At 41.5% G+C, this 27,993-nt stretch overlaps 2 protein-coding genes across 4 annotated transcripts in view; one reads left to right on the forward strand and one right to left on the reverse strand.

The window, feature by feature from the left end:
* The first annotated feature begins 6,195 nt into the window (after positions 1-6,195).
* On the forward strand, positions 6,196-22,503 carry MRS2 (magnesium transporter MRS2). The gene is made up of 11 exons (XM_048508096.1): positions 6,196-6,439; positions 8,426-8,499; positions 11,016-11,052; positions 11,680-11,792; positions 12,362-12,535; positions 13,993-14,123; positions 15,033-15,149; positions 16,744-16,896; positions 17,733-17,850; positions 18,657-18,770; positions 20,275-22,503. The coding sequence occupies exons 1-11, from the start codon at positions 6,238-6,240 to the stop codon at positions 20,383-20,385; spliced, it is 1,344 nt and encodes a 447-aa protein (XP_048364053.1). The 5' UTR covers positions 6,196-6,237; the 3' UTR covers positions 20,386-22,503.
* Positions 22,504-22,594: 91 nt separating this feature from the next.
* The window catches only part of GPLD1 (glycosylphosphatidylinositol specific phospholipase D1), a 44,498-nt gene continuing 39,099 nt past the window's right edge, over positions 22,595-27,993 (reverse strand). For all 3 annotated transcript variants that reach the window (XM_048508094.1, XM_048508091.1, XM_048508093.1), the window contains 4 exons: positions 26,985-27,145; positions 25,979-26,005; positions 24,915-24,965; positions 22,595-22,843 (listed from right to left, as the gene is read on the reverse strand). In XM_048508094.1, the coding sequence (XP_048364051.1) occupies positions 22,766-22,843; positions 24,915-24,965; positions 25,979-26,005; positions 26,985-27,145 (317 nt within the window). In that variant the 3' untranslated portion in view covers positions 22,595-22,765. The remainder of the gene's footprint in view (positions 22,844-24,914; positions 24,966-25,978; positions 26,006-26,984; positions 27,146-27,993) is intronic.

Below are 27,993 nucleotides of genomic sequence, written 5' to 3' on the forward strand. Positions count from 1 at the left end.
CCCTGGCATCCACCATCTGCATGCCCACCAGGCCTCGCCTTTCCTGTCAGCCCTCCTCCAGTGAGACATGGGAGCAGTTCACTCTTGTCCCATGTCTGAAGTCCAGTGCTGAGTTCACCATTTTCTTCAGGTCAGTGGCACTGCCCGCCTTCCCGTGTCCCTTCCTGCCTGAGGGAGCACAGGCCTTCCTGCTTGTCTCCTTAGGCCTTCCTGCTTTTCCCTCACTGTATGTGAGGCACTGCCAAAGCTGTAGCAGGCAGCGAGGAGAAGGGGGCATGGCGGTCTGCCTGTTTTCCCTTCTGGACTACATAGAAATAAGGGGGTTCTTTCTGCTTCTTGCACTCCCTATATCAGTGGTTCTCAGCCTTCCTAATGCCACGACCCTTTAATACAGTTCCTCATGTTGTGGTGACCCCCAATCCTAACATTTATGCATTTTACAGATGGAGAACACTGATGCAGAGAGTCTTAGGCGACCCCTGTGAAAGGGTCATTTGACCCCCAAAGGGATCCCGACCCCCAGGTTGAGAACCACTGTCCTATATTGTTCAGCCATCATGCCACAGGGTGCCAGTTGCCACAACACAGGGGGTGCTTGCCCCGGGCACTAATTACTGTAGATATGCCCATTTTGTAGTAGGAACTTGAAAACCTGCTTTGCGCTAAGTACTGTTGTCTAAACTAATCTAATTTAGTCCGCAGTAATTCCTATTTTCCATTTTGAAGCAACAACTACAAACTTTGGGATCTGCTACCATGCCCTGAAACAAACAGCCCAATGCTCTAGAAAGGATTTAATGATTCATACATTACTTCAAACAATGAAGCTAAGGAGTTTGCTGCAATGTTTTGCTCTATTTAGAAAATTGTACTATGAAACATTGCTCATGATCAACTTTTTCACCTCAAGATATTCATAATCTAGGTAACAGAAATGTTAACACCGGACAAATAGTAACCTGCAGCAGAATTCGTACCAGTTTATTTACTGGCTTTAATTGCCCAGTGAGTTTTGCAAAGTCCAAATTGCTTTGCTGTTTATTCACCTAAAAATGATTTCGACACACGTAATGATAAGAGCAGACAGGAATTTCCTCCTTTCTTTTTATCTCAACTTTCAGGAAGGGAAAAAAATCCCCCCCTGCTGTGAGCTACAAAGAAGGTGGTTAACCATTACAAAAAAAGTAATTTCCAAGGGAGCCATGTCAGATGCACTAGTGTTATTGGTTAACAGTTGTGTTTCTCAGTTTTGCTTGCTTTTTTGTTCAAACTAACATGCATGTGAAAGTGCAGCATCACCATTTTAGGACACAAAGCCTTAAAAAAAACCCACACACACTGACAACAACTGTATCCAATCAATGCTTTGTGTCAGTGTTTCTTAAGTATAAATTATTTACTTATATTAAAGTCAATGAGCAGATAGTCCAACTGTGGACTTTCGGTCTACCACCACAAGTTTACCTATTGTTTATTATAGCCCTAGCAAAGCGGGCAGACATGCTTGCCTCTGCTCTATTTCCTTTTTTAAATTCACCACTCTGAAATACAGACATACTAAAACCACTCAAAAGGGGGGCATGCCCATTTCCACTGATGCAGGGCTCCTTGTCCACCCTGGGGAAAAAAGCATCATGCAGTTCTGCTATACATGATAAAAAGAAGACTGGGGGCTCAACTATTGCTTGCTCTGACGTTGGCCCTAGAACAACTGCAGCAATTTTACAGCCAATCCTATGAACCACCTTGACACAACAGTTAGTGTGATTATCCCATGCTCTATGTGGTTTTTAGAGCATATTTTGTTGGTACTCTTCAGTTATAGTTTTGGGTAAAGTAGCATATCAATATGCTCTGGTAGACAATAAATGTTTAGGTAGGACATTTCACCAGTAGTAGTGAAACATCTGGCTCCAATGAAATCTAGAAGTATTAACTCTAGTTGGTTGGGTCTCTCCCTCTTACACACACATACACAACAGAGAGAGAGAGCGATTGCAGGTTTTGCTACTTTGTCAGTCACCTTGAATCTGCAAAGATAGAAAGGTGTAAATATTTTAAACAGATTTTGGGTTTCATACACTAGCGCCATCACTAAGGTTCCAGTAGTATTGGCAGGTACTGTTGTTGTTGTTGTTGTTATATTGGTTTTATATACCACCCTCTCCCTAGAGGGGAGATATATCTGCATGATGGAACAATACATATGACATTTTCTGCATGTCATCACAGTGAGGGTTTCTTAGTGGCCTAAATAAGTCAGCAAATACTGAAATCTGTATTTCAGGTTTTGCTGAATTATGCAAGAAATTGCCCCAGGGCCTCATGGGAGAAAGCTAAAATGTAACTGAGACATTAAGTTTTGATGAAAACTTTGACAAAACAGTTACATTTCACTGCATGTGCAATGAATGTAATAAATTCTCCTCAACTTATGCCATATCTGCTATCAGTGTAATTAAAAACAACATTGATTAAAGGTGTTGATTAAAAGATTCCAGCAGGAGAATATTTAATTGCTTTGTGTAAAATAGAGCATCCCCAGAAATACAGCATCAACATTATGCATTTTAAGAACCAAAAATTTACTATATTCATTGGCTATCAGAAAAGCCATGGATAGGGATGGTTTGAGGGAATATAGTTGAGAAATGGACCAGAATACTCCACCTAGCCCCCATGCATCAAACCTGATGTGCCTTTATCTAACCTAAAATAAATGTCATACATCTTTCTATGTATGATCTAGAAGTCCTTTGTTTATATCTCTGTATAATTACAAATAAATGTTTCCCAGATACAGCCCCCTATTTATAATAAAATGCAGGAATAACAGTGATCAATCTCATGCTATTTTTGCAGTAAAACATTTTTCTTCATTAAATAGTGCTTTACCACTAGAGCAAAAAGCACTTTATCACACAACTGTCATTCATGCATCAAAGGTGGGGTAACAGCTGGCTCCTCCCTGTTTGGCTCCCAACTTTCATCATGGGAGGAAGGAGCTTAAACATTAACTCAGCAGAAGGTATTATTCATAACAGAAATTGGAATAAATACAATAGTTAATATTGTACTTTTAAATGTTTTATGTTGACTTCACAGGATACAAGTATAATAAACAAAGCTAAGAATAATGTGATAATATTAGTGTTGCCAAGTTTTCAGCCCACTACTGTAGCTATTTTGGTGCATCAATATGGGAAACACCTAGAGATTTTGGGGGTGGAGCTTGGGAAAGGTGGGGGTTGGACACAATGTCATACAGTCCTCTCCAAATCAGTCATTTTCTCCAGGAGAACTGATCTCTATTGTCTGGAGATCAGTTGTAACAGCAGGACATCTTAAGCTCTGCCCAGCCCAAAAGCTGGTAACTAAGAGTGGTGATTCGGTAAACCATCCCAAAAAAACTGGGGGGGAAACTTATTGGGTTTTGGAAGGGTTTTAATTTGTCAAAAAGCCTGGGAGTCAATGAAGCCGAACATGATTCAGTTTTATCGGCTTTTGGAGGGGGTGGAGAGAGAACTGAATGCTGTTCTAGGCTGGGCCCAGCACAGCACTGAGTTGCAGTTCTCCCTGCTGTATCTTCTCAAGTCTACATGGACTTGAGAAGCCACTGTGGGGGAACTGAAGTTTTTTGAGTTCATGTTTTTAACTCTCCCCCCCCCCCAAAAAAAAAAAATGGTAAAAAGCTGGATGAAAATTATGGGTATGAGCTTTATTCGGCTTTACTGAAAATTTCTAGTTTTTTAAAACGGGAACCTGAAATGTACTGATAAAAACTATCTGTGCTCATTCCTACTAGCAGCCCTACACATCAAAGTTTCATTTAAAACATAAGGGTAGGGCATGCTGGGGGTCTTTCCCTGGTTGGTTGGCAACCTAAAACAACATACTTAAAAAAAAAGTTTACAGTCATTTTTTTAAAAAAAAATGTCCTATAAAACTCTGCAATTATGTCAAATATTTTAATATCTTAAAACAAAAGTTACCAGGTTGTTGAAACCCAGAAACATTTCTTGTATTTAGTTACAGAACAGTTTGGGAAAAAAAACCATTTTAATGAAAATAGCTGGAAATGCACCTCCATAAATTTTCTCTTTCTCTCAACAGGTGGTTATTAGTTAAGACATTTTTGCACAATATATATTCCTCAAAAATGCTTAATGTGTACATTGTTTTACAGCTAACGTTATGCTCTAGACTATCATGTGAATAGAACAGCATGGAATGCTTTCTGCTCTCTTATTTTCCACACAGCCTGCTCTTGCTACCAGCTCATACCTTTTGTTTTGGATTGTATCCTTGACACCCAAAAGATTCATAATTTCTTATACTGCCACCTATAGCAAGTATGCAAAATTAAGAACCACAGAGTTGAAGAAAATTTTGAATCACACATTGGAAGGAGAATTCTGCTACATGCATTTCATCTAAATTTTCAATACTAATTTTAATATTTTTAAATTGTTCTTTAAATTTGCTCTCACAGCAGACGTGTACAGATATTGAATGCTAGTGTGACAAGATGAGGAATCATGGCAAAGAGAAACAATTGGGAAACTCTACCACACCCCTCAAAACTTCTAAGATTCTTTAAATTATCCAGGTTTTCAGCAGGATGATCTTTTCCATCTAAATGGCAGCCATCCAGGCTTTCTTAAGATCTTTCCCAGTTGCAGCAAAGTATTCTTGGGAAAGATCAGAGAAAAGCCATCCACAAGGTTCATAGATGCTGGGGAAATCAAAACTCTGGCTCCTTCCGCACATGCAGAATAATGCACTTTCAAACTGCTTTCAATGCTCTTTGAAACTGTGCAGAATAGCAAAATCCACTTGCAAACAGTTGTGAAAGTGGTTTGAAAACGCATTATTCTGCGTGTGCGGAAGGGGCCAGAGAGAGAGAAAATCTTCCCCACAGCATCCAACCCAGGGCATATAACTCAGGCAGAAAATGTCCTAATTATATGAAGCCACATTTGTGCACATTTTGACCATTACCTGTCAAAACCTAATTTTTAGGCTCTTCAGGGCACGGACCTGGCTTCTCTTTTACTCCGTTAAGGGAAACGTTTTAATGATGCATGCACACCATAATACTCTGTGTGACAGCAAGGGTTATAGAAATACAGTTTGCCCGCGCAATTGTGTTTACATTTTCAGAAAGAAATGAACTGCAACATGGAGCTGCCCCATTTCACTTGGATTTAAACTCAAAAACACAAAACATGGCCCAAATGCAGGAGATTGGCTGGCTTAAGAAAGTGATATCTCTTCCTGGACCGGCACCTGGCTTTTCCACAGGGGTTTGTCCCCTATGACAGCGCCAGCGGTCCAGGAACAGGAGAGACCTTGTTTGGAGTTGCAAAACACTTTGAACCAGAGAACAGATGCATTTTGTTGATATTTGCAAGTGACTGTCACAACATGACAGGATGAACATCTATTTGTATGTAAACAGGATGAAGTGATATTGTAATGAGCTGACCTGTTGATTAGCTATTGGTCAGTCAGATGCCCATTGCTTATATGTTAGTTAGTGAGTACTTACATCAGAAGTTGTAAAGTTAACTTATTTTCTTTGTTCTAGCAGAGCAAAATGCAATCTTAAGTGTATAGTTAGTACTGTAAATATGTAACAGAACAGTACAGCATTTATTTGTTTTTATTCCATGTGTAACCGAACCCTTTAAGTTAGTAAACTTCTACATAAAGCAACTCAAAGTATCTCTGGCTCTGTTTTTACTGGATGCTGCTTCCGTATCTCTGCAAATTATGCAACTCTTTACACGAATACCTACACATTCCCTCTCCTAATTCTCTGAAACTTTCTCTCTTCGGGATGCTTTCCACAGGCGCACGAAAACGCTGGACGTGGGGCTGAATGCAACGAAATACTCATGCCTCCGCTTCCCCTTCTGCAAACCTGCTCTTAATGAGCAGCTGTTGAACATTTCAAAGTGGATTATTGCTGTCCACTGCTATGATGCGCGACGCTGGCCAGGCGCAGTTGAATGGCTCCAATGCGCTGGCTAGCCAAGCCCTTCTTTCCCAACCCACGGAAAAGCAAAGAGATTGGAGGAGGCACCAATCCCTAAACAACAGATTCCCTTCCCTGCCCCCGGGTGCCTGCAAAACCCGCCTCCCCTTCCTGCGCCAACTGCGCGCGCGCGTGGTTTGCAAGCGGCACGAGGGGGCGGAGCGCCCGGGACGCGGCTCGTCGGGACGCCACTTGCAATGGACTGCGCGCGGGTGCTCAGTCGAGGGCTGCGGCCCAGGAAGCTGTGCAGTTATTGCATTGGGGTCCACTGCAGTCGTCACCGGCGCTGGCTCCACGGGGAGCCCTCGCTCCGCTTGCTGAGCGCGCCTGTGGGGGCTCTTGGCATCTCCAGGAAATGCCGGTTGCAATGGCCGAGCGGTCAGGGCTTGCTCCGCGCAAGTAAGTCATATCCTGGGTCTTGCGTGCCCGCGCAAGAGAGGGTGCCCTTCCCGGTCACTTTCAAGAATCTTCGGTGCTGCCTGGGCGGCTCGAGTCTACAGATATGCTTGCTCAGACATAAATCCCTTATGCAGTAAAAGTTGGAGTATGCTTGAGGTTGGAGCGTAGTTTGTTCAACTCCAACGGAAGTTTGTACACACCAAATTTAACACGTGTGCAAGCTTGCAGTGGTGGCGTGTAATTTGCAAACCTGCAGGAAAAGGAATCAATAAGAGAGCTAGAGGCACCTGCTTTTGCTTTTTGATTATGCAAGAGTATGCCATCAGAATAACCCAGGTAGCCTGATATGCCCACTGGGTCAGACACAGGGCCACCTGCAGTATTTCCCGTATAAGGATGAACCAGCCAGGGCAGTGTTGTGTAATGGTTAAATGCCAGAACAGGGTCTGCCAAACCAAGGTTCGAATCTGCCCTGGAAGCATATTGGGTGAATTTGGGTCTGTTACACTATCTCGGCCTCACTTTCTTCACACTTATTGTGAGGCTAAAATGGCGAGAATGATATAAGCCACTTGGTTGGGTCCCTACTGGGAAGAAGAACGGGATATCAGAGAAACAAATAAAAATATATTCATAGGCCGGAAGTGTTTGTTTTGCCTTTCCAGGATGGATAGTGTAACTAATGTCTGTGTTGGTTACCTATGTGATGGACTTTTGACATTTAAGTAGGTGTGCTGATTGCCTACTCTTGTTGCAGAGGAATAAGTCAATGAGTGGTTATGGGTCCATTTGAAAGTGATCTGAGTGTTTATCTAAATTGGTGCTTTCTTATGACCTGTTGATTGACCGGTTATCATCTAAACAGATTTTAGAGGTTCCTCTAATTCTGCTTGTTGAAAATATTATTTTCTTGCTGGACACTGTGGCTTGAAAACTTTTCAGAAGACTTTCCTAAGGTTTTTTTTGGAAACCTAAAAAGTACTGTCTAGGATGATTAACTTCTGTCATTCGGAGACAGTATTTAGATATTTAATCACTAATTTTTGTATTGCAACACTAATCAGTACTAACGTGCTTCAAGTGTTCAGAGCTATTCTCATATGTCATCTTGCTAACACTCAAAACAAGCCTGGTCCATTGGGGGGAGGAGCATAGAGAGATGAGGCCAAGTGAAGAAGACCATCTGTTGTAATGAGCCCATGTCCAAGAAGAAAGTTGGTCTGTGAATCTCCCAACCCCTGTTCTTCTGGGGTAGTTTATACCACTTCTTGTTATGGTATAATCTGTTCAGTTTCAATAGTATATATGCTCTAGAGAACCTAGTACAGTTCCATAGAGCCTGTAAGATGGAGTTGTTTTCACCAGACCTTATCCATCTCCCATTCCCGTCCCTTCCCCCCCCCCTCCTCTTCGATGTGAATGTAAAGATGTTTTGTATGGGAGGTGGTATTGGAATATTGTTACTCAGATTTGATGGAGCTGGGATTCCGTAGGAATGTTTTATTGATGTTTTGTGTGTGTGTGATAGAATTGGTATAAACTGCTCTGAGCCTGTCAAGGAAGAGAGGCCTAACATTCAAACAAATAAATAAAAACAGGTATAACACAGTTTCTGTTGATTAGATTCCTGTTTTACCATAAGTGTATGTATGTCTGTTGTCATATCGGGAATAAAATCTCTCCAGTACAAAAAATGCTCTACAGCAATGTTGCAGAAAATAGTACAGTTTCAAAGTTTGCCCTATCTGGACTCTGTGCGTTATAGAGAGGAGAGCCACAGGTTCCCTACCCCTGGGTGTCATCAGTAATGGATGTGAATCCTTTGTTTGCAAATAAAGGCTGGTTTAATTAATTGCATAAACAAATTGATAGGTTTTCAGTGTGGTACCTGTTAACAAAACAAATTTTCACATTCTGATTTAGATTGTTGCTTTATGTCAACAAGTGTTCTTCAAAAAGTAATGGTTCCTGTTCATCCTTCTTCAGGTGATCTCTCTCGGCACTTGACTACAGAGGTGTCCCAAGCTACTTTAGCCAGCGTGGCTCCTGTATTTTCTGTGGCAAGTGTATTTCTTTTGTTATTCTTTTGTTTGTTTATTGTGTTTGATTTGTATCCTGCCCTTTCCCAACCAAAGTTAGACTCCGGGGGGCTGACAAAGTAATAATACAACAATTTATTTATTTATTTGTTTGTTTGTTTGTTTGTTTATTTTATTGGTTGGGTTTATATACCGCCCTCCCATAATGCAATTAAAAACCCTGTCAAGTAAAATTCCCATTGGCGCTCCAGTATCTCATTCCTTCAGCAGTTCCCCGGATGATCAACTGACAATGGAGGGGCATAAGGAGAAACAAAGACAAAACCACACCAACTAAGAGTCAGAATAAATAAAGTAAATACAGTAGGAATAAAGATAAGGAAGGGAAGCAGTTATATAATTGTCACTGCCTCAACAGTGCATTGTCAAAAGACTTTAAAGTTGAAGTCCTCCTGAAGGGTGAGGGGTTGGCCAAGACAGAACTGAAACAACTGAAGTGTGACTCTCTAGGGCAGGGGTAGGGAACCTGCGGCTCTCCAGATGTTGAGGAACTACAGTTCCCATCAGCCCCTACCAATTGGCCATGCTGACAGAGACTGATGGGAATTGTAGTTCCTGAACATCTGGAGAGCCGCAGGTTCCCTACCCCTGCTCTAGGGTAATTCTACACCAGTCCCCTTAACTACCCTGTCAGCCAGAGACAAGGAACCAAGCCTTTAACCCTCCCAGATCTAAGAACAAAAAGCCAACCCTGCAAGGTAGGTCACTTCCAGAAAACAGTTATTTGAATAGTCGTAGCCAATCAGGGCTAAAGTTCTGGATTCAGATTAAAGTTATGAAACTCAAGAACACTACAAAGTATATTTAAAGTGGTTTATTGAAAGATGGATACAATAAAAGATCAGTAAACAATAAGGATAAAATAATAAAGTTACAAATTGGACCTATGCACTTCTACAAATATTAGTTCTCAATTCAGATGTTATCTGGCAAGACTGAGTCCAATAGAGTTTCACTGTCTTAAGTCCTCCAAACAGTTGCCAACCTGGCACATCCAGAATCAAGTAGTGTCCCAAAGTTAGATATAATTAAGACAGAGGATGAAAACTTGATTGAAGAATATTTCTTTATATCCACCAACTCTCATTGGCATGATTCTAGTTGAGCAATCAAAAGTATAGCCTGTGATGTCACTTGACCAATCATCTATGTTGCTAACCAGTTGACTGAACCAATGAGGTGAGTTCAGATCATATATTCTACAGCTTTATAGGGTCCAATTAAGCAAGCCCGAAACTTCCCCTGTCCCATAATTCTTTGCACTAACAAGGTGAAATGCACACTCCTTGTTTCTTTAGCCTTGAAACTGCTAAGCTCAGTGATCTGCTTAGTACCTGTGACTACTTTTCATGTCCTTAAGTCACTCTTTAAAGCTTGACCTCGGTTTCCCAGAAAGAGAAAAGCTTCCATAATTTTTGTTAGGCCTCAGCTTGAACCACTGAATTGGCAAGAGACTGTTAAAAAGGACCAGTTTCTTAACGTGTTTCCTGTAATAAAAAGTGTACATTTTTCATTGTTTACCCCGCATTTTAGAACTACTTCAGATTTTCTGAACATCTAAAAGCATGCGTGCTAGGAAATAAAATACTGTGTGAATTTGTTTCCATTTCTCATGCTGTAAGCATAAGGTAGTAAAATGGGACTTGCAAATAGAAGCTCTGGGAAAAAATTGCATCTCCTGTCTCCAAGTTTCCCCTGATTTGTTATCAGAAAGGAAGCATTAACACTAATTTTCCATGCCCAGTTTTAATGGAGAAAGATGCGCAGGGTTACATTTGAAATGCAAAACTAAAAATACTTTCTGAAACATGTTTACAGGCCTGAACTCTTTGGAATTAACCCCTTTAACCTTGCACTCTCCTGGTTACTCATACTGCTGTTCCTCTTCTGTAGTTCAGCAAAACCATAATTTCATGAAAATTAAACTAATAGTGGCTTGTCCAGGACGCAGTTTTGTCTGGGAATCAGAACTGCATATTACAACTTGATCTTTTCTCAGGGTTCTGGTTTCCAGGCAAACTGGATTGTTTAAACCACGGTTTGCCACTGCATATTCTCTACATAAATAGCAGTTGGCCAAATAACTAAATAGGAGGAAATTGCAGTGTGCTGAAATAGGGAAGAGTGCATAAATTGGTTCACATAGTGCTCGAGACCTTGGTCTGGTGCTTTGCTTGTACTCTTTGTTCCCTGTATTATGTACATTCATCTCCATAGTTCATTGATAGAACAATTAATTTGTCCCAGTGGCCCCTTGAGACCTGTAATGTACTCAAGTCTCCGGGGCTCATCTGAGGAAATCTGAAAATTAAACAGATGGGGGGAGAATACATCAAACTGAGTGATAAGATCATCTCTCAGTACCTGGCTTCTTTTTGACTGAATTCATGTTGCAGATAAATCCAGATTATTATTTTTTTTTCAATAGTGGTGTAGTGTTGGAAAAACTGACTCCAATATTTCTTTTTCCCTTTTAGATGAAATTTGACAAAAATGGCAATATAAGCTCATATGGTAGGTAAAATCTCAGACCTTGTTTCCCAAGAACAAAATGTGAAATTATCTACTTACATCAAGAGGCCCTTATGCTGATGTTGCCTATTGCTACATCAGCATGGTTGCTTTCAGATTAGAAGAAGAAGAGTTTGGATTTATATCCCCCCTTTCTCTCCTGCAGGAGACTCCAAGGGGCTTACAATCTCCTTGCCCTTCCCCCCTCACAACAAACACCCTGTGAGGTAGGTAGGGCTGAGAGAGCTCTGAGAAGCTGTGACTAGCCCAAGGTCACCCAGCTGGCATGTGTCGGAGTGTACAGACTAATCTGAATTCCCCAGATTAGCCTCCACAGCTCAGGCGGCAGAGCAGGGAATCAAACCCGGTTCCTCCAGTTTAGATACACGAGCTCTTAACCTCCTACGCCACTGCTGCTCTCCTGCTGCTGGATCCACAGGGAACAAGTTTCATTCACTGGGACTTGTATTACTGGAGTGTCTTTCCATGTTATCCTGAGCATAGTTACTTGGGAGTAAGCCCCACTGAGCCCAGTTGACTTACACCTATGAGGAAAGGATTGCTGCCTACTTGATTATTATGTAGATCTGAGGTGTGCTCTTATCTCACATAACTTTTAAATTTTGGCAGAAAGAAAGAAAACAGAATTGTACCAGGAGCTGGGTCTTCAAGCACGAGACCTGCGGTTTCAGCATCAAGTGAACATATGGCCCAGGAACAACAGGATTATTTTGAGAATGGATGTAAGCGTGCAGCTGTTCCTTTATCCGTGCAGATGTGATACACACATAAGAACCAGTCCTGAATAAAATTGTTAGGAAGCAGTGCAAATCTATGGCTTTCTAAGCCCACCGACTTGAGTGGACATGGGTGGGTGTAGCTACAGAGATCCCTCAGGTGTGCTCCCATTATGACAAAGGATGTTGTGTGACACTGACAGAATGGTTAGGTGCATTTCAGATATGTGTCAGTGGCAAAATTCCCTAATGCACCATCCACTGTGCCACAAGTCCGACCTGAGTTTTGACCACTCGGGCCTTGCTCTCTTCTCTAGTCCATTCTCATGTTTGTTTTATGTGAGCATCAGTCAGCTTTCAAAATGAGAACAGATAAAACTAAGTTCTAAAAATTTACATGACGAGAAATGCTGAACTGTTTTCTGTACCCGAGATCGCTATAGATGCCATATAAATCTAAGCTATGCAAATAATTTGTATGTACAACGGACCTAAAATGTACTAAATAGTAATGTGAACAAAGCATCCATCATGTGTACTCTTTCGTTAAGTTGATTCTCTCTTGTCTCTTTCAGTTTCTGAAGGCAGTGATAACACCAGAATTCCTTCTAGTTTTAGACTATCGCAATGCAAATATGGAAAAATGGCTACGCCAAGAACTGGCTTCTCAGCTGGCTGGGGAAGGCCAGCTAGTTACCTATTCTTTACCTTTTGAATTCAGAGCAATAGAAGCAATACTTCAATACTGGGTGAGCATGCTCCTGGTCTACCAAGAGTAATGGTTTGTGGTAATCCCTGGGCTAAGTGACAGGCAGGTAGGAATAGAATTAAGGCTTAAGTGAAAAGCAGTAGCTTTATTTATTAATGCAACCACAATAATTTGAATGATTTGGTCATATAACCAGTTTACAAATACTGTTCATTATGTATTCCTGAGCATGGGGGCAATGCACGTTCCCTGGCTGTAAAGTTTTAAGAACTGCAGTTTGGTTCCCAAAATGTTCAGTGGATAAATGTTTTGCAGGCTGGGTGATTGTGGTCTGATAGTTTTAACTCCTGATGTCCACATCTATGGCTGGCATCTTCAGAGAATGTCATGGTAAGATGTGTTTCTCTCACCCTACCACCTGGCCACGTGCTTCCAAATTAATTTGTAGTCAAAGGTTGACAGTAATTCATTAAATTATGAAAGCGAAAAGGGGAACTCTAAGGGATTTGTATCATACACATGCTCCCTTTACTAATGTGTATATGTGATTCACACATCTGGCTTAGTGACCAGTCAATCTTTATTACGGTCATAAACCAGCATAAGGTAAATAAAATGTAACTAAAAGATTAATGTTTTGAACTTGTCAGTATATATATCTAAAAGAATTGCTGACAATAAGAAATTGAAAACAATACAATAGAATAGAAGTATAAGTATTAAAAAGGAAGAAAAGCTTTAAAATATATTAAAATGACTATAAAAACTATTTTAAAAGGGAATAGGCTTAGGGGTGTAAAATTATTAAATAAAAGGCTATAACTATCAGATTATTAAGGCTGCTTAATAACACAGACCATCCTGCTGCTATGCAAAATCTGGCAGCGTTGTATATTGTGTCAGGACTGCTATCATGTAAACAGCAAGGAGAGGTAACCTGGAAATCTATACGCCAGTGGTGAAATAAAGTTAATATGTATATTTTTGTGATACTGGCAGTTGAAAAACACAGGGTCTACTATGTATTGTCGAAGACTTTCACAGCCAGATTCAACTGGTTGTGGTGGGTTTTCCGGGCTGTGTGGCTGTGGTCTGGTAGATCTTGTTCCTAACGTTTTGCCTGCATCTGTGGCTGGCATCTTCAGAGGTGTATCACAGAGAGAAGTCTGTAACAGAAGTGTGTCATATAACTAGATATATTCATTGGTGATAAGGGTTGGAGACCTGGTTAGATCCGATTGGCGCTTTATATCTGCCACACACTGTTTAATGGCTTCATTGGCCTGTTCGTGGCCCATGCTGAGTAAAATTTGTAGAGAAAAACCCAAGGTTAGGGTTTTGGCTGATGGCTCAGTGATTTTGCTTACTGATGCTAAATTAAGTACCTTGGCACTGAGTATCTAATTGTTACCTGTTAGTTCAGGGAGACCTTTTAGTTCCCAAGGCATTCTAAAAGGGATTGTTTTGATTCTTATGAAGGATCATGTTGTTATCTAGATCGGCTGTCTGCATGAGAGACTTAGCAGCTTGCAGCCACAGATACTTGAGACGTTGAATGCTTTAGTGGATCCTAAGCTTCTGTCTGTGGATCGGAGTAAAGTTCATGTTCTGTTACAAAACGGAAAGAGGTAAGAAGGCTTTTGTTGCCCTTTTCAAAACTACCCAATTAGAAATGGTTAGAAAATCCACATCTAGAGGTTTTTAATGAAATGGAACCCTATTCTAGGTGCAGTATTATACTGGACTGGGCGGAGTCCCTGTAGGTTCATGTTCATCATCTGCTCAATGGGGAATCTTGAGTGAACATCTGTCTCTCAACCCGTTTTACATTTGTAAAATGGAAAGCGTAATCTCTCCTTCACTGAATGATTGTGAAGATGGACAAGACTGTAAACTTCTGTCCTTGATATTATAATATGATTATTTAACACAGTTGCATGGCTAGATAAATGAAGATGTCCATGATGGGCAACTTCTGCCTTGAGGCTGTTTGGGGAAGGGAGGCTTGTAAGACTAATAAATAAACAAACAACCGAACAGGCTCCCACTGGGCTGCTGCCAGACCTTTCAGCAGTATGTTTAAAAGAGGGTTCCTGAGTTTCACTGAAATTGTTGCATAATTTCTGATTTATTTTGTGGTAGCTAAAGACAGCCTCCAAACAAGAGCTTCTCACAAACGTGTCTGCGATGCCTGGTATAATTGGGGGGGTGGGGGGGGGGGGGAAGGCAGATAATAAAATAGCATCTAATTGCAAGACAAGGGTGTGGATTTGCATACTCAGTGGGAACCTAGCTATGTCTGTGCAATAGCCGTTTTATACATCTTGGTAGGACAAGTGGAGACCCCTAACATTTCTTGAGTATTCTGGGCATTCCACCCACCAAACACTCAAAGAGCCACTTTGCTAAGGAGGGGTTTCAGGGCTAGCACATCCTCAATCAGGCTCCAGTGAGCTAGCCAAAAAGTACTAAGAAACAGTTAAGTGACTTCGGTAGTGTCTAAAAGTTTTATTGTTCCTCCTGTGCTTTTCCCTTAGCTTGTCAGAGTTAGAAACAGACATTAAAGTATTTAAGGAAACAATATTGCAAATCCTGGATGAGGAAGAACTCATAGAAGAGCTGTGCCTAACTAAATGGACAGACCCACAAGTATTGTAAGTATACACTGGCATGTCTTCAAGTATGTGTTCAAGGAGCACACATCAGATGGTTCAGACTAATCTCCCCAAAAGGCAGAAGGAGGCGTAAGGAATTGCTTACTCTTGTGCAAACTATTTGTACTATTGAATTTCCCAAAGGCACTGGCTTGCACTGGGGACGGCCAGCTGTAACTATTGCTGTTGCCATGGTACACAACCATGTCATCCCAACAATCCTGATCTCAGGGTGAAGGCAGCTCATGGTGTAGCAGCGGTTGACATTATCTTCTAGTGAGAGATTAGTAGAAATAAGTTACTGAAGGAGCTTGCGACTTCTATGAAACAAGGAAACTGAAGAGTATATTTCCTTTTAGGACCCTTCAAGGCAACCTAGTCCTAGGGCAGGGGTAGGGAACCTTTAACACTCAAAGAGCCATTTGGACCCGTTTTCCATGGGAAAAGAAAACACGGAGCCGCAAATAATTTTTGACATTTAAAATAAAGATAATACTGTATATATTGGGTTTTTTTACCTTTTACTCCCCTCATTCTGAGAAGCGCATGGATGCACCCGCCCTGCTGCCTGCAGGGCGGGCAAGGATGGGGCCAGCGGCTCGGCCTTGCCGGCCGCCGGGAAAGCGCCCACCCCGCTCGAACAAGGCGGGCGAGAGGGGAAACCCGTGACGCTGCCCAGCCAGCCGCGGGCAATTGGTGCGCCCGCCCTGCTGCCTGCAGGGCAGGCAAGGATGAAGCCAGTGGCTCAGCCTTGCCGGCTGCCGGGAAAGCGCCCGCCCTGCTCCAACGGGGCGGGCGAGAGGGGAAGCCCGCGGCGCGGCCCAGCCGGCTGTGGGCAATTGATGCGCCCGCCCTGCTGCCTACAGGGCGGGCAAGGATGAAGCCAGCGGCTCAGCTCATGGAGCCGCAGTGCAACGGCAGAAGAGCCGCATGCGGCTCTCGAGCCGCAGGTTCCCTACCCCTGTCCTAGGGGAATTCTACCAGACAGTGAATTCTAAAATAAAACTGGTCTGAATTGCACCTCATTTCTAACATTTGTAGTTGTGGGATTGGAAGTTTTCCTTTAGAAAAACAAGTGTTCCAGAAGATGTACAAAACAATCGCATAAAATGGCCCTTAAACACACACACACACACACACAGTTACAGCAAGAATGAGGAGCCATGGAGTACTTCGTGGTGCCTGTGCCTGGCATTGAACCATGTAAACTCTCTCTATCAGGAGGTGATGAAGAACAGAATCCATGGTTTTTAAGTGTGATACGTTAAAGTTCAGCTTCCAAGGCACACAATAGTATCCTAACAACCAGCTATTGAACTTATCAGAAAAGCCAATAAACCTCTACCCTGGTTTTGTATTCAAAATAGGCTGATATCTGCTCCTGCAAGGCTGTACAAAACTTTAAACTGAGTGTATTGTAAGAGTGTATGCTGTATCTGTATGGGTGCTTAATTTCTTTTTTGAAAGTAAACTTTCAAGCAGTGAGAGGCAATAATAACCTATTCTAGATTACCCCCTAAATAGCCTCTAAGTACAAACATGGACTAATATCGCTTTGCATTCTTTTGGTGCCCCTTGTTACTGTTGTTCACAGCGAGGAGAGTTCTTCTGGAATTGACCACGCAGAGGAGATGGAGCTGCTATTGGAGAATTATTACAGGCAGGCAGAAGATCTTGCTAATGAAACTCGTGAACTCAGGATGTTGATCGATGACTCTGAAAGTATCATCTTTATCAATTTAGACAGGTTAGCTGCTCATTGAGACAGATCTTGGGAAAGCCACTTGAAGATTGTGGCCAGTATTGCTCCTGTTTATTTAGCTGGTTGTCTGTTCAGTTGGAGCCAGTGATTGCAGTTTTAACTGTGAAAAGTGCGTTGCTTATTTCAATAAATTGCATCTCATACAATCCAGTCATGCATTGATTGTTGCATAGAAGTGGCAATACATACATCATGTAACCTAAAATAATTTTGTTTTCATTACATTAAAGATCAGTGGTTTTCAGTCTTTCTGGGTTTGGCTTGATGAACAAAATTTGTCCTCTGGATAAAAACAGTATTCCCCTTATTCATACGGGTGGCCCTTTACTGCAAATGTTGTATAATGTCAAAAGCTTGTTTTTTTCTTCCTTAGAGTAAGTGCAGTATCAGAAAGCTATAAAATAGCCTTAAATGAAGAGGAGTGCTAAATGTACAATAATGCTTCTGGTTTACACTCAATAATCTTTTCTGATCTTCTGCTCCTTTTGTAAGTATTGTTGCAAGGTAACAGTAAGCGTGCTTGCCGTGTGTTCTTTTTAGTAGATAACTGAAAAGTCATGTTCTTTATGAACGCCATAAACATTTACTGTTACTCTGTCAGTTCTTAACAAAGGATGCAGAGGGAGCAGAGATTTAAATCTGTCCAAATAACCAGTGATTCGCCATATCCCATTTCTGTACTCACCTCTACACCTTAAATGGGACAGGAACTGCGGCCCTTGTTTAGTGCTAGTAAATATTCCCCAGACACTTCCAGATCTATCAAAGATGCACTGATGGCAAATTCATCTTGGCACTGATTAAATCGTTCTTCTCTTTAGTCACCGTAACGTGATGATGAGGCTGAACTTGCAGTTGACCATGGGTACCTTTTCTCTTTCGCTTTTTGGATTGATGGGCGTCGCCTTTGGAATGAATTTGGAATCCTCATTTGAAGAGGTGAGACACAGGTTATGGGGAGGGGGCTTCATTGGAACACACAAACGCAAATGCTGCCGATTCTACCTGTGGTGCGATTTCATTCCAGTGGTGCGTTCCTCAGGTGTCAGTATAGAGTAAGATTAAAAACTAAATCCACCGCTTTAATTTCTGATGCACCGGGTGGTCATCAGAGAATGTTAAATCCGTAGGATGTGGGCATAGTGGAAAAAAATCTTTTTAATCGCTGTAGGTAGTACTTACAACATTTTATAATGCTTAGTTCATACGTATATTAGTTGTAGCAGTACTGAAGGAAGCTGGTAGTGTGACTTCACAGATGAGTGGCTTGGTTAAATACTTACTAGGATAAAGGATTACTAGAGATAAGAATGCCAGCAAAAGTCAAACACTGAACCATGTGGCCTCTTTGAGAGGGGGGAAGCAAAAAAAACAAACTTTTTAACTATCTTTCTCTAGCTCCCTCATCTTAAGGATAGTCCCCAGACTAGTCTGAGGAGGTTTCAGCTTCAGGGAGCTAGAAATTGTGGAAGAGATCAGGTTGGATGGGCAAAGGAGGAGTCATATGATGATGTTTTCTGGGGCACTGCCTAGTACCCTTTATCACCCCATTGATGCCTAGTTTTCTAATAAAACAAGCTGGTGGCCAGTGGCTTCAAGCTGTATGACCTCAGTTGAACAAGGACGATTCTAGAGAACAACCTGCAAAGGAGTGAGAAGAAAAGATGGTGGTAGGAGGACTGAGGATGTGATTTTGTTTTGAAGGAAAGGACACCACCATTAAATGTGTGCCTTTACACTACTAGGACAGAAGAGCATTCTGGCTGGTGACAGGAATCATGTTCCTCGGTAGTGGCCTCATATGGCGGCGCCTGCTTTCGTTTCTGGGACGACATCTAGAACCTTCGTTACCTCCACCTGTGAGTGTAGTCTTGTGCTAAACCTTCTTTTCATCTTTTCCCAACTACGCTGGCTCGTTGGTATCTCTCCTGTACAGAAATAACTTGCATGAGGAGAATATGGCCGTGTTCCTCTTGCAGCTGTAAGGATAATGTCTGATCTACTCGAGCAGTGGTGGTGTTGAAGCACATTTGAAATTCGTTCATGTCTAACCTGAATTAGATGGCAAGCAACTGATATGAAGTATCTTCACTAAGGAATTTTGATTTTCTCCATAAAATTCACATTCTTCCTAATGGACCTGCCTTTTTGACATTTGTGCACATAAGATTTGATTAGACATGGACTTGTGGGAAATGCCCCCATCCTATCTGTTTCAGTTAAGTCTATTTTGTTGTATTAATTTTGTGGGAGGCAAGAGCTGTACTGTTCTAGCACAGTCTAGACAAGTCTAGACTGCTGATTCTTTGAGGGTCCTGTTAACCAAAGCATCTGCAGTTTTGGAGATCAGACCGCCCTAAATCCTCTTAGGAGAGGAATACAGTATATCAATATATTCAAAGTTCTCTCTTGTTATACTTTCATTTTTAGCTATAGTACATTCTACCTTTTTTCACAATATTGTTACACCTCTTCTAACCGTCTGATGGAGGCATACTGTACAGTCTATTGTCACAACCTGTTGATGACTGCTTTGTCTAACAATTCACCTGCCTGATAAGCTGCTGCATGCGAGATATGCGCTGTGTGGAACCAGCCTTCATGTCTGCATTTTCAGTGGTTACTGTACCCTACCACTGCTTGTTGTTGGAGGAAGATATCCTCATTTCCTTTTATATATTACTGGCAAGCCATCATGTCGTTTCTTTTTGCTACAGTAGAATTTTACAGTAAAATATGAGAGCCAGTATAGCGTAGCAATGAAGAGCAGCAGACTCTAATTTGGAGACCTGGGTTCGATTCTCCAGTCTTCCACATGAAGGCTGCTGAGTGACCTTGGGCCAATCACAGTTCTCTGCCAGCCCACATGGAGGCAGGCAATGGCAAACCACCTCTGAATAACTCTTCCCTTGAAAACCCTACAGGGTTGCCATAAGTCAGCTGTGACTTGACATCACATGGAGAGAGAGAGAATTATAAAGGGTCTGGTCTCAGCAGTGTGTTTCAGACAGTGGAGAACAAGCCAAGTGTTGAATCGACTCCACTCTCTGATAATAACACTTGATGTTTACACTGCAATTGAAGTAGTGACCTTCAGGATCATAGCTCATCCTTCTGTCTGGTACATGAGAGTTCTGTAGGTTACTAATCTCCATCTCTTAATTCTTACTATGGCTCTCATAACAGTGTTAATGCTGAGTTGGGAAACTATAATCACTTTAAGGCATAAATATAAATAATTTTTATATTGTCCATTCTTCCAACATAGAGCAGTTAAACAGCAATTTAGTAAATGTAGTTTCTGGATTTTGGAGTTCCTTTGTTGTGACTACAGTATGCTTTTGGCCTTTCTTTTCGGTCTAGATCCCGACTTTGCTGAAAAGGACTCATCTCGCAAACGGGAAAATAGAATTTAAAAATGACTTCAGACCAGAATCTCTTGGGTCAAGCAGAAGCACACTTGCCAACCAATGATCAGAGCTGTTTGGTTTTCGTTCATAACTGTAGATCCTTACCTGTATTTTCATAATAAAAGTATAGAAGTCTTTAAGAGCTGGCTTCAGGATGTGCCAAAGAAGTACAACTAGAAACACCAAAATGAGAAGAATCCTACAGAACTTTGTACCACAGTAGGAAGACATTCAAGCAAGTGAACCTATGCAGGCTTAAATTTCACTTTTAAAGTTGATGCTTCTTATTTTTTTATTTGGCCTTCACTAAGGCTAATAATAATATTCCATTCAAATTGTTTCTAGTAGTTTATTTTTACATAGGAAGAAGGGGCATTATTTCTTAAAACCTTGCTTATACCTGTTTAGTGTATTTCTCCATTTCCATGTGAGAAGGAAAGACTGTCTCCTATCCCTTGCTCAGATGATATTCTTTATTATTACTCTGCTTCTATCATCATTGAGTTACAAATAGCTAGATGACTCTGTTCCCTGTACAAATATGCAGGGACTCCTTGTTGGCTGTGTTCCAGCGGCCGCTGCTCCTTCAACTGCAAATTAATGCCCCTTTCAGGAAGACACCAGGAGTGGTGGCATTTTGGAGACTGGGACCTACTACCTTCTGGATGTTCAGGCTCCTGGCCATAGAGAGCTTCTGTAGAGGACTTTTTAAAAAATGTCACACTGAAGAGTGAAATTGATAAGAAATTTGACATGGTCTGGCAAATTAATGCTAGATCAGGGGGGGAGGGGGAAGCAGCAGACAACCTCCCCAAGTGGAGGTTGCATGGAAATAACAAGGAAGCAGCAGGCAGGCAAAATGGTGGATCAGCTCAGCTAGGGACACTTTGCAAGAGAATCTCTGCGCAAACACAAAACTGCTGAAAACCCCTGCTGTGAAGCAAACAGCCATGAGGTAAGTAGTGCATGCATAAACGGCCCCCGATTGGCATGGGAACAGTGACCAATATTCGACACACCTCAACAGTGTTGACATTCTGTCGGGAAAGGGAAGGCTGGAGTCAGTCCCTTCTAGTTCTCCGTTCTTAACAGCTGATTGGTGGGGATTTTAACTACCTTGGTAAACTGATATAAATGCACTCCATTGAACTGAGCACAGCAGAAGAACAGGCTTGGAGGGTTTTCTTAACTGGGAGAAACTCTTGTCATACATACGCTGAGGTGGCAGTTCTAAATGACCCTAAAGTGCTACTCAAAAAGGGTCACTGTTTTATTGTTTGCATGTTGATGTGGGACAGGCCAGCAGAAAATCGGATTGGTTTGTGATTCCAAACAACAATATAGTCATCAATCACTAACCTAAGTAATACACAGAAAATCTGGAAAAAAAATTGACTTGCAAAGAAAGGGAGAGCATTTCATTAAAAGTCAAAACTATTTATAGGGAAATCTCCAATAGGTCATAACATGCAACTTCTAAACCCAGCTGAGTTTATGATGCAGCGTATGCATCTTGCAGTGCTTTGTAAATTCAAACTCTTATCCAGTCAACTGTCATATGTGTCCTGAAATATATGATGCTTGGGAACAGACTACTGCCATCAAGGGCCAAGCAGTTATCACTTGCTCTGCTCTCTTCGCTGTGGATTAGTTTACTGATGGTACGTAGGTTTGTTAGATAACATAGGTTAATAATAATCGTGGTATCTAATATATTGATTTCGCCATGGTGGGCCACTTTGACTCTGCACTTGGTAGAAAAAAATGAACGTTGAAGGCTCAAATAAAGAAATAGTGACCTGGGCTGAGAATTGCCATTGTCTGTATATTAATGATTTAAATTCTCATAGAATGAGAGATGCAGGCTGGTCAGTTGTCAATTCCTAGAGGAAGAGCCCATTTTACAGTCCTGTTCCCATCACTCCAAATTGCACAGACACTGGTGAGACAAAGAAATAATTACTTTGCAAATTCTTGGACATGGACCATTGGAATATAGATGAAGGAATGTTTCCCTTTCAGATCAGCACTGAAAAAATCAGCAGGTTGGGGTGGGATATATACTATTGCTTTCAGAATTTATTTTCTGTGTCAACCCATGTGTTAAAGCTTCATTTGGATTTTTTCCTCCAGAGAATTAAATGTATTGTGCTGCTCAATAAAGATTTAAATTAAGACTCTATGTAAGTGTGGTGTGAGTTTTCATACAACAGGTGAAAGCTACAAAACATTTGGGGGAGGGAGAGATTGTATGCATTTAAACTGAACATTACTAACTTTCAGAGATGTCCTCAGCTTTTATTAATTGAAAAGGTTAGTGCTGTTCATATTCTTAATGATATTATAATGATCCGCAGTTTTCAGCTAGTTTAGTTTTAAAAAAGCAGAAATAATTCTGTTGGATAGTTCACTGAAAAGCACACTTGATAGAGAACAGTGATCATTTAAAAAGGGTAGATAAAAAGTCTTCCACTAAGTCGGGCTTTTACTGAACTTCTTTCAGCAGCTACTACAACTGCATTCTGCAAAGACAGAAAAAGCAGCGAATAAATAGTACAGAATTGCATTTTACCAAGGGAAAAAGCATTATTACTTTAAGACTTTTTTACAGTGTTTCATTGCCAACATAAAATAATTATTTTGCCTCTTTAGATCACCATCACCGCTAGCTTTAAATATCCCACCCATCCCCACCCCCTGTATTTTCAAGTGTGTAATAGACAGTGGTGTGCCTTTACAAAACAATGCATGGGGCTTGTCCCCTGCATCCCTCCTCACCCCACATCTCCAGTCAAACTCCCTTTCCATGCTCCCCCCTCCCCCCCCCCGCACCTTCAAGCTGACTGTGCCAAGACTGGCAACACACTGAGGGTGGGGACAAGGCTAAGGAGGGTATGTTCCTTCCCTGGTCTTGTCTCTGCCTGTGTATGCTGGCATTAGTGCATTTGAAGAAGTTTGCCAGGCCTGTGGGGGGTGAGGTGGATGGGGGCAAAATGTACTCCCCATGTGACCCAGGCAAATGGTCCCTGGGTTCCTCCCATTGGACAAAGTGGGCAGTTGCCCAGGGCACCCCCCTTGTGGGGGGCACAAAAACTGCAGCACCAAAATTTCAGGGATGTTTCGGGAGACTCTCCTGATGCTATCACCCAGGTTTGGTGAGGTTTGGTTCAGGGAGTCCAAAGTTATGGACTCCCAAAGGGGGTGCCCCATCCCCCATTATTTCCAATGGGAGCTAATAGGAGATGGGGGATACACTTTTGAGGGTCCATAACTTTGGACCCCCTGAACCAAATTTCACCAAACCTGGGTGGTATCATTAGGAGACTCTCCTAAAGATACCCTGAAAGTTTGGTGCTGCTAGCTTAACAATTGCACCCCTGACAGCAGGCACCCCCCAAATTTCCCCAGATTTTCCTTTTAACCCCCCCCCCCACTTTGGCATGGATTTAAAGAGAGAATGTGAGGTCCCCAGTTTAAGCATTGAAAGTGATGCTGTTTCAGGGTGGGGGAGAATCAACCCCAAAATAGCATAACTTTCAATGTTGTTTAAACTGGGGACCCCAGATTCTCCCTTTAAGGTGGATTTAAAAGGAGAATCTGGGCTCCCTAGTTTAAACACCATTGAAAATGATGCTGTTTGGGGGTGGATTCCAGCATCACTTGTTTAAACTAGGGAGCCCAGATTCTCCTTTTAAATCCACCTTAAAGGGAGAATCTGGGGTCCCCAGTTTAAATAACATTGAAAGTGATGCTGTTTCCCCCAATTGGGGGGACTGGATACAACGCCATAAAATGTTTTCATAGCAGTAATAAAACACTTTGAAAGCATTTTGAAAATGTTTTCAAAAAAATATTTCTACTGCGTGGCATGGCCTATTGCTGTGTTCAGATTTGTGAGTTGGGGCATGTTCTATAATGTGATGGTGACTTTGAAACGACCTGGTGTAAAAAATCATTGTTGGTCACAGTGGGGGAGGGTGGCTGCCCATGGGGGGGGGGGGGCGCCAAACTCTAGTTTGCCTAGATACGCCACTAGGCATAGCTACAAGGGGGCTGGGGTGTGTGCGCGCATTGCACCGGGCACGTGCGTGGGTGGGCATCAAACTCAGGTTTTGCCCAGGGCTCCAGTTTGCCTAGTTACACCACTGCCTGGGTTGATAGCCTCTTTGTCCCCCTAGATACAGCACTGGTCATAGAGACAAAGCTTAGATCCCACATTAAGTATAAGTTTGTATCTGAGCTGAGTCAGATGTGGCCACAGTATTATCTCCTATCTGTCCTGTATAACATTTAATAATGCAAAATGCCCATGTTGTATTTCGCTGCTCTACAGGCAGAAGCTCGTGAAATGTTATCAGAGCAGGGAAATTCAAAACACCATTTTGTACTAATGAATTTAAAGGAATAATGTGGAAAGTGACTTGTTTTCAGCTACTTTCTACAGATTTTCTTGAGTACAAGATGTAGGCAACATGTAACCTTTCTTCCTGCTGATCTATGATATTGGTCTTTTTTTTATCACACGATGCACAGTGAAACCAGCTGAGAAATATTATGGAAAGTAGCCAGCACCCCTGCGTCTAGTTTGTTTACCTTTTGTCCAGATTTTACCGTAACCACAGCACTTCCAAATCTTGATCTTCTCTGAAATTAAAAGTTGGGTTGAAAACATTTGTGTTGATAACGAGTTTTAAATGTTCATTATTTGTCCCAAACATTTTCATGTCTGCGTGGTGCAACGAAAGGTCATCCAGACCACAACCACGCTGTCCTATCGAACAATAGATCAGCCAATCCAATCCTGAGAGCATCATTTGCAAACAGAAGTCATGTGCCCTACCTAAGGGATGCCAACAGAACAAGCCATTCCAAATTATGTGAGTGAAAGCAAAACTGCTTACTCTGAAGAATAGAACAGCTAAGGATCTCTAATCCATTTGAATAAGGTGGAAATTCTGTTTTGACACTTCAAACAACCCCAATTTCTTGAAGCCTCAACTTAAAACATACTTAAGCATAAATCTGACTGAATTCAAATGGATTAAACAGTCTTAGTTCATGTCTGTTGGGTAGCCACCTCTCCAAACCCCCAATATCAATCAAGTTTATTTACGGTCTTAGACCAAATGTTAAACCCCCAATATTTTGTTCCTCACTGCAATTTTCATATATTTGAAAGAATGTGAAGGGTGGCAACATCTCAGATCGGAAAAATCACTACAATAGTAATCACATGATATTGTAAATTAATCCAGCAATTTTTTAACCTAGAATATTCGTTGCCTTTAAAACTAAAGGCAAACTACCATGTTTCCCCGAAAATAAGACAGTGTCTTATATTAATTTTTGCTCCCAAAGATGCGCTATGTCTTATTTTCAGGGGATGTCTTATTTTTCTGTGTTCTGTTCGTCGGGCATGCTTCCAAACAAAAACTTTGCTATGTCTTACTTTCGAGGGATGCCTTATATTTCGCACTTCAGCAAAACCTCTACTACGTCTTATTTTCCGGGGATGTCTTATATTCAGGGAAACAGGGTATTACTGAATTTGACAGTTTTAATACATGAGAATCTTCTCAGATCTATGATAAATGAGTTTAAGGTGTGGATTCTTCAATCTAAATAGCACATTACACATTCAAAATCTGGTTGCTCACCTCAGGTGAAATTAACACATATTTTGCCTGGAGAAGGGGAGAAAAATGTCAGTGTAAATAAAGTTACCAATTTTTAAATGCATAAAGCATTTTTTCAGAAGACATGTACACTTTAATGCAGTTGTATGTATATCCCACTTTTCTTCCCTCACAGAACCCAAAGCAGCATCCATCAGAGTCTCTAGCAAGAATCCTAACTAAGCACAACCCAGATCCAGACTTTCAGCAAGTGGCTCAGGCATATGGCCTCCAACATTACCCTGAGACCCTAACTGCATCTGGGTCTTACACTTCAGAAAGCATGGGACTATGAGACTTGTTTGGGGGAATCTCTTCTTCTTCTGCTTGGTAGTGGCTGCTCCTCCTCCCCTACCTGTTTTCAGTACTTCCACCCCCACCTTCCTGCCTTATATATGGGAGGGTGGTGATCTGTCCACCTGCAGTGCCACTGCCTCTGCCTGTCTGGCTCACACTGTAGCAGGAAACAGCAGTTCATGCATACCTGCAACAGGTCCATCTTTCCCTGCCTGTTTTATGCAATGAGAGCACTCTCCACTCCTCCCCCACCTGTCTTCCTCAAAATAGCAACTAAGATCTCACAACCTGGTACTGTGAAATTTCAATCTTCTCCCAACCCAGTTTTCTTTTTGTATATTCCAACAAGCTTAGGGGTGGCGTTTCTCTCAGGTCTGCAGAAAAATATGCCTCACCTGTACCTAGCCCCATGATTTTAGATTTTTAAATGTATATCCATTTATTTTATGCAAGATTGTCATGCTGCTTTCCCCCAAACGTCGGGTTTCCGAGGCAACAAGTAATCAAAAATATTAAAACAAGCTTTAAAATACACAGTAAAAAAATAAAAATAAAATTTGGTCAACATGAGGGCCAGGTTCAGAATAAGACATATCACCTGCTGATACTATTGATGTATCTACTCAGGTATATAGGCTGATAGGCATCTACAAAGTAACATTTGCTAACTTTGCTCTTACTGTTTTCTTACCCAGTCTTCAGGACAAGGGGAGGTCCATGACTTGCAGTGGTCAGTCACATTCCCCGAAGTGGTCTGGTTTCCACTAAATATATAAACACGTTCAGAATGTCTTCCAAACATTCCATCCACAATGCCTTCTGTTCGAAGAGGTGACGCTGTAATGATCTCATCTGCAATCATTCATAATAGACAATAAACTTGACCAACGTTATGAAAATTACTATGGGTTGGATATATCAAATGCTTTGGTATAATCAATCTAGGATAAAACTTATAAACAGATTAATTAAGCAGACATACAACCTTAGCAGATCAGTATTTACTGAATATTGTTCTGTCTAACCTACACCTATGCAGTCTTACAGCAACTGAAAATTAGTTGGGCATAAAGGAAAGGGTATTTAATTTTTGTAACAGTATCGACAGTGCAATTACTTATTAATACAGGCACAGTTAAGGTACAAAGTGCACTGCAATATAACATTACCTGAAGTTGTCATTTTTCAGTTCAGGGTTTGCATGTCCTTTATAAATCTTTTTAATGCTATCCAGCTACAGTGAAAACATTATTCTACCATCATAGTTACTTCTGGTGTGAAACTGACCTGATTTTACTCTTATTTCTCATGGAAAGGATTTCAAGAAAGAAAAAGACCCCTTTCTGACCTCACTGAGAATATCCAATTGTAACTTTCAATTAAACACTGAAAGTTCAAGTTACATGTAAGACACTGTTTTTTCTGTTTCTATTTTCACCTCTGAAAGTTTTCCCAGACCACTTTATATGTTTCCACAGGCAGAGGGATTTCCACCAGTGGAATTCAACTTTTTCACCTTCCCTTCTTGCTGTAGTCAAAACGCCCCCAGAAATGCTGTTGCTAAAATGCTCTGCTACTCGGAGAAGCATTTTGAGCTACAGTGGGGGCAGCGGGAGGTAAAAAAGTTGAATTCTACAAGTGCAAATCCTTTTTGGCTACTGATATTGCTGATGCAGAAGGCAGACTGGCTTTGGGCAACC

Source organism: Sphaerodactylus townsendi, linkage group LG09 (genome assembly GCF_021028975.2).
Source record: "Sphaerodactylus townsendi isolate TG3544 linkage group LG09, MPM_Stown_v2.3, whole genome shotgun sequence".
In the NCBI taxonomy this organism is placed as follows: domain Eukaryota; kingdom Metazoa; phylum Chordata; class Lepidosauria; order Squamata; family Sphaerodactylidae; genus Sphaerodactylus; species Sphaerodactylus townsendi.

What these genes read in the sequence shown, in the direction of transcription:
- MRS2 (XM_048508096.1), top strand. Translation starts at nt 6,238, where the DNA reads ATGGACTGCGCGCGGGTGCTCAGTCGAGGGCTGCGGCCCAGGAAGCTG. An exon ending in TGGACAGACCCACAAGTATT is followed by an intron (nt 15,150 to 16,743) that starts GTAAGTATACAC and finishes TGTTGTTCACAG; the next exon opens with CGAGGAGAGTTCTTCTGGAA. An exon ending in TGGAATCCTCATTTGAAGAG is followed by an intron (nt 17,851 to 18,656) that starts GTGAGACACAGG and finishes TTACACTACTAG; the next exon opens with GACAGAAGAGCATTCTGGCT.